The sequence below is a fragment of the Leuciscus leuciscus genome (assembly GCF_965113295.1).
Source record: "Leuciscus leuciscus genome assembly, chromosome: 17".
Classification (NCBI taxonomy): domain Eukaryota; kingdom Metazoa; phylum Chordata; class Actinopteri; order Cypriniformes; family Leuciscidae; genus Leuciscus; species Leuciscus leuciscus.
Genome location: NC_138741.1, coordinates 25,438,427 through 25,448,850, shown reverse-complemented (window position 1 = coordinate 25,448,850; position 10,424 = coordinate 25,438,427). Strand labels below are relative to the sequence as shown.

At 37.6% G+C, this 10,424-nt stretch overlaps 1 protein-coding gene across 1 annotated transcript; it reads left to right on the top strand.

Moving 5' to 3' along the window:
• The first annotated feature begins 1,062 nt into the window (after positions 1–1,062).
• Positions 1,063–8,630, top strand: lrrc57 (leucine rich repeat containing 57). The gene is made up of 6 exons (XM_082142376.1): positions 1,063–1,324; positions 1,844–1,987; positions 2,088–2,223; positions 4,354–4,622; positions 4,712–4,897; positions 7,501–8,630. The coding sequence occupies exons 2-6, from the start codon at positions 1,904–1,906 to the stop codon at positions 7,540–7,542; spliced, it is 717 nt and encodes a 238-aa protein (XP_081998502.1). The 5' UTR covers positions 1,063–1,324; positions 1,844–1,903; the 3' UTR covers positions 7,543–8,630.
• The last annotated feature ends 1,794 nt before the right edge of the window (positions 8,631–10,424 follow it).

Genomic DNA, 10,424 nt, shown 5'->3' with positions numbered 1-10,424 from the left:
GAATGCAGAAATACTCAGAAATACAACTTTGAGCTTATTTTTCTCAAGATATGTCCTCTAGCATAAGAAAAATGCCACAAGAACATGTTAACACCTAGAAAAACATGATTTTCATCGGAGTGGGTCTTAATAAATCCTAAAACATCTTGCCAAAACATTTTCGTAAATGTATACAATACAAATGTATTGTATACAATACCAAAAAAGATGAACTACAGTTTTGTCAGAGATGTCACAGAAAGAGCAACTGGAGGAAATATCCTTTTTGAAGTTTTTCATGTAGGCTATTGATTTGCAGGGTGGCATTTATGAATTATTTTTAAAGAAATCTCTTTTACTTTATTGGTTAAAAAAAAGAGATGTGGAAGCATCCACACTTTTTTCCAACATATATTACCAACTGCATTATTCCAGTAAGCGGTCACAGGCTGCAATGTCTTGCTGAAATAGTGAACGGACTGATCTATTATTGTTTTTATAAGGAAAAGCAAAGCACAATTTGCCAACAGAAGTATTGACCAAACTCAAAGAGACTGGAAGTAGAGATTGAGTTCCTCTCAATAAAGCAATAGCACCTGATGGGATTGAACCCATAACTATTGAAAATTCTTTGGGAGAAACAGGAAATTGAAAATGATCTAGAAATTCCTTATATGAAAACAACAATCCTTGAGACTGACTGACTAACAAGATATTTTTATCAAACCAATTCTGAACCTTTTAGTCTGATTATCTAACATAAAATAAAGGATAAAAAGTAGCTAGTCAGTTTATTTCAGTCTAAATTTGCAACCCTGCTGCAATCCTTATTTATGAACAGTGCAATGAATGAGATTCCATAATAATTATTGCACTACGGTGGTATCAATAGGCTACATTTTTATGAGGTAGACTATACTTATTTATTATGCTTGTTGTTAGATGTGTATAAGCCCTAGATATTTAGGTTGCGATTTTATAAGTTTGTTGAAGTCGTTTCACAGCCAAGCCACTGAGTGGCGATATACAGAATATGAAACGGAAGATACATGATCTATTACCGCCAGCCAGCGGGCGGGAGGTGCAATTACACGCAGCAGCCTCAATAAACTGTCTGTATCTACATAAACAAACATCAACCTGGGGATGGACAAAGTTCCCCAGAAGATAACCATTTGATCACCACCTTAGATCACCGTCCAACCATATTTCATTACTTTTTTACACATTTATTAAGCGCTTAATGAAGGTTATTTAGCTCCAGCCAACGGGATTCTGTAAACTTTTCCTGCTGTAACGTTACACGTTGTCAAACTGGATTTACAGTCGAGCTAGCAGGCTAAAGGCAAGTAACGTTATTACTCTGAAATAATATAACGTTACAGCTGTCAACTGCTGTTTCAGGCGTGCATGTTCAGCTCGTTGTTAATTAGACTTTTCGCTAAAGTGCTGACAGATACGGTTTTGTTCATGTGTTTGTTTAGCTCCGAGATTACGTAAATGTTTTCTGGTTTCCATATTTACCATGTTTTTACTATGGTAACAACACTATAACGATGAGATTTTAGCAGAAATGTTGTTGTAGGTTCTTACTAAATAATTAGTGAATGAAAGAGTCAGTGAATAAATCTAATAGTAAATAAAATACAGTAATTCAATCTTTATCGTTTGTTACTATAGGTTTAAAGTGGGTTTAGGTTGCTTTTTTTCATAACACGTTCTATTGTATTTTATTGAAACCATATTTGTATTGATCTAACCATGCTACTAGTTAAATTATGCTTACTATGCAAGAATCATGGTTCATTTAAGTGGCTAACTGGACTTCATATAACGTATAAATGCTATTATTGCTTTATTTTAGTCTTCCAGTGGATTTCCTGATATTCAATTCAACGGTATCGGCAACATCCAGATCCTGTAAATGGGGAACAGTGCGCTCAAAGCTCATTTGGAAACATCTCAGAAGACTGGAGTCTTTCAGCTGACCGGAAAGGGTTTGACAGAGGTACTAATAGGCTTTGTCGTAATCACATTCCCCACTCATATGCACTTAGCAGCGACGTCCTCATGGATTATTGACCGCTCATGTGTCTTTGTTTATATAGTTCCCAGAAGAGCTGCAGAAACTCACCGCAAACCTGCGGACAGTTGATCTGTCCAATAACAAAATCGAGGTGCTTCCAGGGTTCATAGGAGGCTTCCAGCAACTCAAGAGTCTTACCATAAGCTGCAATAAACTGAGTAAGTGTTGACAAATATCTACATTAAGATAAACTTAACATTCTATATCATTTTTTATTTATTTTTTGTAATGTAATGTTATTGAAGTTCTTTCTTCTTTTCTTTTTGGGTAGTTGACATGCCTATTGACATGGGGTGCACAATTTTTTCGTCTGATTCTCAAGGGAGCACCTGGAGATGCTGCTTAGTACTCATCCTTTACGCGGCACACTTATCCTACAAGCTGACTAAAAGTAATATAACAATATTTGTTCACTGTAGAAATTATATATAGGTTCATCTTTGTTAAAGCTGTATTTCTAGATTTTATTTTATTAACATTAATGACATAGACAACAGCAGGAATATTAGGCTGCTGTCACTTAAAGACCGAATGCACAGACCGAATATACTGACACAAATCCGGTTACTTTCTCAACTGTTCACTTATTTTATTTATTTCATTTTATTAGTTTATTTGTCAGGGACAATGTACAAAATACATTAATCTTACGAAAAGATGTTTTGTATCAGAGTTAGCAAAAGCTATTTGCCATCTGCAGTCCCCGGGCAGATGCACACAATATTAAAACATTACATTAAAAATAACTACCGGTATCAGTAGCACTAACAAATAAATGCAATATTAGTTAAACAATGATCATTAAAAACTAATCAGATGTTTAAATGAAAAACTAATCAAAAAACCATCACAGCCTAAAATATATACAACATAGTCAAAAACATTTACTTCAATATTACATTTGACAATGTGACATAAACGAGAGAATACTGAGACAGGTATGTTAACATAATTGTATGTATGCATACATAGTATGTATGTGTCCGTTCAACCGCAATTAAACACGGAAGAGGAATCAATTATTCAAGTGCTGTCTGAAACGCCCTTCTCTCTCTCTCTCTCTCTCTCTCTCTCTCTCTCTCTCTCTCTCAATTCAATTCAATTCAATTCAAAATTGCTTTATTGGCATGACTGTACATATTACAATATTGCCAAAGCTTGTAAAAGACATCAAAATAATAAAATATTACAACATAACTTAAATCTAAATGTACTACTTAAATGAATTGTACAAATTAACAGTGTAACAAATTATAATATCTGTAAACATTTTACACCATAGTGTTTTAACATATATACAAATTATAGTATCGGAACATTTTATACCACAGTGTTTTAACATATACACATACACACGTCACTGAAGGTCACTGTGGTGGACAGTAGGGAAACACACTGAGGTCAGACACACACACATTACACACACATTCACCTGCTGTCTCTCAGGCTGTGGCACACACACACACACACACGTATTTGGCAGCCAGTGCTGCTGTCTGGCCCTCTCCTAGTAGGATCTTCATCTGATCTACTTCAGTCATGGCTGTAAAGTTCTGTATTACGTTAGTGAGTTTGCTAAAGTAGATTTCTCTGACTGAACTGTATTTGTGACAGTGAAGGAGGAAGTGCGTCTCTCTCTCTCTCTCTCTCTCTCTCTGTGTGCGCACAGATAACAGCACGAGAGTCCTGATTTTCGCCTCTTTTTCCACATTTAAAATCGTTTGAATGTGTAAATTGGCAAGACAAAACACGTCCAAATTATAAACTTTTACTATAAGATGGTTAAACTTAGCAGTTAATCTACGAATCACATGCGTGCTGAACCGTGGGGCCTGATCTGTGCGGATCACGCATCAACTGCGATCCGTTGCACCCCTAATAATTAATGAACACACTTATCATAAGGATTGCTATCTTACCAGAGATGGAGAAAAATCCTACTCCAGTAAGTAAACGTGTCCCTGAGGCTGTACCCCAAAATGTTGGTACTCAAAAGCGCTTCCCTCTACGTTTTCTGCAGCACATCGTTCATTTTTACCACGCATGCGCACCAGTTATGTGCACCCCTGTCTACAGACTTTTTTCTTAATAAACTATGTTTATAAGGATACTCGACAAAACTGGAATTTTGAAGTCGTTTTTGTGTTTTTGCATTTAATTTGGCTTATTTAAATAATGGCTTATTTTCCTCTACTGCAATGTCTACACAGCAGATTAAACACACATTATTGCAAAAAGGCCTGTTTTCTACTATATGAACCTTTAAGCACACTTTTTATTGTGTACAGCCAGTCTACCAAATGATATCGGGAAACTCAAGAAGCTGGAGACTCTTATTTTAAATGGGAACCAGTTGAATCAGCTTCCTGCGTCAGTGGGTCAACTGAAGTCCTTGCGCACCCTGAACCTGTCTGGGAATCACTTCAAGGAGTTTCCCGCTGGACTCGGCAGCCTTCGCCAGCTCGATGTTCTGGACCTGTCCAAGAATCAGATCCACGTGGTTCCTGCAGAGGTGGCCGAACTGCAAGCCATTGAAATCAACCTCAATCAGAACCAGGTGAGTTTTTAGTTCATTGCGTCCAGGAAATGTCAAGTCATGATATGGGGTGTCAGGTGACTTTTTTTGCTGTGTTTGTTCTGTTTCAGATTTCAACCCTGACTCCAGAGGTGTCTCGCACTCCCAGGCTGAAGGTCTTACGGCTGGAGGAGAACTGTCTGGAGCTCTCCTCTATCCCAATCTCCATCCTCACAGAGTCCCAGGTGTCCCTGCTGTCTGTGGAGGGCAACCTGTTCGAAGTGAAAGATATGCGGGACCTAGAAGGATATGATAAAGTACGTATGTGTCAGTTTAGGCTACTCTTATATTTTTCTCTTCAATGCCATCTCTGGTTCCATGATGAACCTTTAGCATCCATGGAACCTTTGGATCCACATAAGGGTCTTTCTTTCGGGGCTTTCGCACCAGAGGAACCTTTTTATAGTTCCTAGAACTAATGGCTAAAGTACTCGCTTTTTGGCGTGATCGCACCGCAGGAACTAGGAACGCTTTTGGAGGAACTAAATTAGCTCCTACTTCAGACCAGTGATGTTAGTGTACACAGCCGAACACACGTGAAACACCAGCTCCCGCCATTTAAAAAAATAAATAATCTGTGTAAACACACAGATTTATAGCCTATATATTTATTCTATGAACTAACTCTATCAACATGGAAAACAGTGATAGATGGACCTCTTAACCTTAACGCTAAGGAGAAAATCCATCGCAACTTTGAGGGGACCAAACGAAACATGATTTGTATTTCTGCTCTAATAGCGATATTGGGCATCAACCACACAGCAAACACTAATAACATTTCATATACTGTCTACTTTCTATGTATAATAGTTATATCTAATAACGCATTAGACAGGACTGGTAAACAGATTGTAAACGAATGAAGACAGAGAATGGGAGCTGTGTGCTCAAGCTCTAGCGTTCTCAGCGCCGTCAAAATAAATGTCTGCCACACCGTCAAAATAAAAGCGCAAAACAAGCGCAGCTTACATAACATGAGAGTTCCAACTGGCGGTGCGAATGGTGGCTAATTCCTATAACTAAGTTCCTATAACTACCCGGTGATAAAGGGCCTATAGTGGAAAAAGTTTTTTTCGATTATTAAAATGCTTCACACTAAGAAAAATGTACTATTCACTGAAAGGTTCTTTTGGGAACCAAAACATTTCTTTTATGGCATTGCTGCATAAATACCCTTTTAGAACCTTAATTTTTTTAGCTTTACATTTTGTCTTTTATAAGAAGACATAATGAAAAAATTACTTTTGTTTTAGGTTATATTCCAGGTCCAATGTTAACTGTCAGCTTCGTTTTGTGCGTCTCATCCTCTATATAATATCAAGTTTTTTTCCAAGATGGAAAATACCACAGTTTAAGTTTGAATGTAAAACAAAACTGGTCTAAGTATTTATTTTTGAAACAAAGTCAAATCCCACACAATCTAACCCCGTCATCTCAGGAAGGTGTAATAGGAAAGTCCAAGAAGAAATCTAGCTAGGAATTGAACAATTCAGTTCATTTTACACTTGACAATACAACTTACCTCTAAGAGAAAAAGAAAGAAAACCCCTCAAATATAATGTAGTTTGAGTGATTAAATCTCAATGAATTTTGGACCTTTTTTTACTACAAAAAGGTTAGTTAGTCCACTTGTGATTAGTTTGCCCAAAACAGATCTTACTTTCAGGCATAAACGGTGCCAAGTGGCTATAAAAAATTTCTCATTTGTTAACATTAGTTAATGCATTAGCAAACATGAACTAACTATGAGCAATATATATTTTTTTAAAGCATTAATTAGTCTTTGCTAACGTTAGTAAAAATCAAATTGTTTATTGTTCATGTTAGTAACAAATACACCTTTGGATTTTAAAATTAAATTTTAAAATGAGTAAATTTACATTGACTAAGATTAATAAATGCTGTAGAAGTTTTGTTCATTCTTAGTTCATGCTAATTGATACAGTTAACTAATGTTAAACCTTATTGTAAAGCGTTACCAAAAAAAAACAACTCGATCCGATCAGTTATTTGCTTCACTTATGAGTGAAATTTCAATCTTATAATCAGCTCAATCTTTTTATATCTACTGATATAAAAAGAAGTTTGAGAGGTGGCGCCCCGACAAATCTCGCGAGAATCACGACTTGCTTTACGGCATGACGTCACATACATCAACAACATATGAAGCAGCCTCTATGGAAGACACTAGCACGCATTTCAGACATGAATCATGGCAGAGTCGACAAAGAAAACGGAGAAATCGCGGTCGGAAGAGTGCAGAGACGGCTCTGCGCGAGTGGTATTTACGACAGTAACGTTAAATACAAGTACTCCACAGCGACTCTAGGGGTCGCTGTTTGACAAAAACGGAAACTGCATAGTGTGCCTTTAAATTACTCATAAATTGAAAAACCCCATTAAAAACCACATAGGAAAATCTTGAAGTAACCAGGGGCGAATCAGTCTTCGGGGTTCTGACTTCATACCTGCACCCAAGCAGATCATTTATGATTACATGCTAAAACTATAGTCTTAAAGTGCAATAAGTGATTTCAAGTGAAATCAACCCAAACAAACACACACCTCCCTTCATTGCTCCGCCCCCAAAATGCACAAACACGCAATCTCTTTATCATAGCTGAAGCGAAGCAAAATAATGCTTTGCGAAAAATACATCGAAGATGGAGAACGAACGACAACATCCACTTTCAACGGCATTTCTTAGAATTCGCTGACTGCACCTTTAAGACAATATTCAGCCTAATAATGATCTAGATTAAGAAAGCCATTTGAAATTCAGTTCTAATACTCTGTTTTTCTTCTTCTTTTCTTACATAGTCATATAATGACTTGCTTTGATCTTTCCCTTGCTCAGTACATGGAACGTTTCACTGCAACCAAGAAGAAATTTGCGTGATCAGTCCGAGGCTTGCTGCACCTGTCATCTGCGCTGGGATTTAGCGTAGAGAGGTTCCGGCTTCGACCACACATGAAAATGGCTAGACTGGAAAGGACTGCTTCACGGCGACGGCTCAGAGACCACAGGCCTGCTGCTCATCACCGTTACAGTACAGAGAGCACGTGTATGAATCACTCTATGAACCGTGCATCACTCTTTCTTTTGCAAAGATTCTATAAACTGAAACACAGTGCTGATTCTGCTTTAGGAGGACATTTACACTGGAGAATGGTTTCTTTTATTTTTGAGCGCACTAATGCCACGTCTCTTTGAACTAACAGAATGAACATCCTGTACCCCTTTGCAATGCATTTATTGATCCATTTATTTTAATGCTTTAGAGTTTGACAGTAGCCTATTTCTAACAATTAAATCTACTTTATTAATTGATTACACACGTTTATTTAAGCTTTATTGTGTAAACTGTTGTGTAACAGTATTTCGGTTGAACTGTGATCTCGAAACTTCCGTTAAAGAATATTTGTGATATTTATGAAGTAGCCATTTTTTCTAACATCAAAGGCTGCATATATAAGTCTTAATGTTGAATGAAACGAATGCCAGTGGATATTTATATTTTTGTTAATACAACACAATGTTCAGTTTGAATTTGCTTTTACACATTTATACTTGCTGCATGTTTTCTTTAAAAGTGCAGAACCCGAAAAGCATTTCGGTGAAGGATTATGAATTTTCATGCCATTTTGAGATTGCAAATCCAATTCTTGTTGTGTCTACGTGTTAATCTATTACTTACACACTTGAATGTCAACTCTGTTTCTGAATATATGCACATGAATGGTAATGTGTTAATTACAAACATCTAAAGATGTAATTTCACAATCGGAATTACGACAAAAGCAGTCATTGGTAGCTTATACTTTCACGTCTTCTCAATGTACTGTCACCTAAATATTTTTACGCTACAGCATTTAGCCGCAGAATAAAGCTTGCATTCTGTTAAAATTTCAATGCCATGCAATTGTCAAGCAAATTACACCTGAATGTCCTCCTCAGGATTAATAAAGTACATCTATCTACCTGTACAGTGTTTATACTTGTGATTACTGACACGCCAAGACTACCAACTTGCAGTTTTGTGTATAGTGCATTTATAAATACTCAAACACAACTCGACATATCATTGACTTGAAGGGAGTGGATTGGAATCCACTGCTGCTTCAATGTATATGTAATGAGTGATTATAATCAAGGTATTAGTCAATATTTTCCCTTCTAAATATCAAATGAATTGAATGACTTCTCTGGAGATTTTACTTTGTTATAGAAGTTACCAGTGTTATTACTGAAATGTTCTTTTCATGTATTCTTTAATGTCAGTATTTGATATCTGAATGTAGCTTGCTTATTTAGCCCGGCTTCCAGAAATGAAATAGGGACATGTTTTGTGTTTGAGAAAGGTCTTCAACGTGTTAAAACATAAAGGGGTCATTGTTATCTTGATGTTTTGAGACGAGACTCCTGTTTATAGTTAGAGCCTGGCCAAATCCAACCTTGGAAAAGCTGTGTGTCGGTGTGTGTGTTAGTCTTCTTGCTTACAGGTTAAGGAACCACTGGCATTGTTGGAGATTGACTGAGTTGTTGTTCGAGACATGATGGCACCCAGCAACCCAAATCTGCGACCTGGAAGGTCACGACGTGCCTGACTTCAGGGTCTGAGTGTCAGCTGCATAATCTATGGAGATATGCTTCAGTCTATCTGTATATGTGTGGAAAATTACTATGTTTATCTATTTCTTAGCCAATGAGAATTATTCAACCTGTAAGCAATGACGTAGCTTAGACCTTGGAAATGGTATAACTGCTGTGATCTTTGTAACTGTAAGCGGGGCGGCCTATGAACTCCTGTGTGAGTCTTGAAGCTGAACTTCTGCTGATGAAACTGCAAACTATTTTCAGTAAAACTTTTCTTCTATTATTTTATAATTCTGACTCCGGGTCTTCTTTCAAACATCTGGTCCATGGGTCCTAAACTGTTAACCCCCAACAGTATGGTGGAGAATGCGGCGGGCAATTATTCTTGGTGACACCCCTGGCAAATCAGCAAACAAGGTAGAAAGATTTTATTATTAGGATAGTGCTGTCTGAATGGAAGAGATTGTGAAGGGGGACGGAAGAGCTTCACTCCGACGAGGCGAGTGAAGAGCTTCACTCCGATGAGGAGAGTGAAGATTAATTATACTAAGTTAAAAGTATAAGAAGTCGCTGATAGCATTGTTTAAGGTTTAAAGTTAACAAGAGCAGACAGCGCAAGCGAAGCGTGCTCTGGGGGGGCCCCGCTGGGCATTGTTGGTGGCAACACCCCAGCAGAGTACGTCCCTGGATTGAAGGTCCAGGGCGCCGCAAACCTACTCCATCTCTTCCATCTCAGATAGGGGATCCCCGAATTTAGTGAATCAGGCAGTTAGGGATACTAACAAAAATAGGGTTGTTTGCCAGGGATGCATCAGGAATGATCCCGAGAGAAAAATAAAAAGTTGTGACCCAAATTGGCGTGGACCAGTATATGTAACTGTCATGTTGGAGTATACTTTGCAGTTTCATCACGCAGAAGCCAAGCTGTGTTGTTCAAAGATCGCCGCCTCCGAATTCTGCAATAACGTCAGGTGAGTTTGAACTGTGATTAAGATATGGCAGACAAATTGAGTAACTTGATCAATAACCTGAACAGTCCTGAAACAAATAGTGAGACAGAAGAGAGCAAACGCTGTAAGCAGCTGTGCTCTGAAGCTCTGACTTCAAAGAAATGAAATTAATAAGAAAATGGGTAGTCAGAGTTTTGATTCTGTTTGGAAATTTAAACAACAACTTTACTGGCT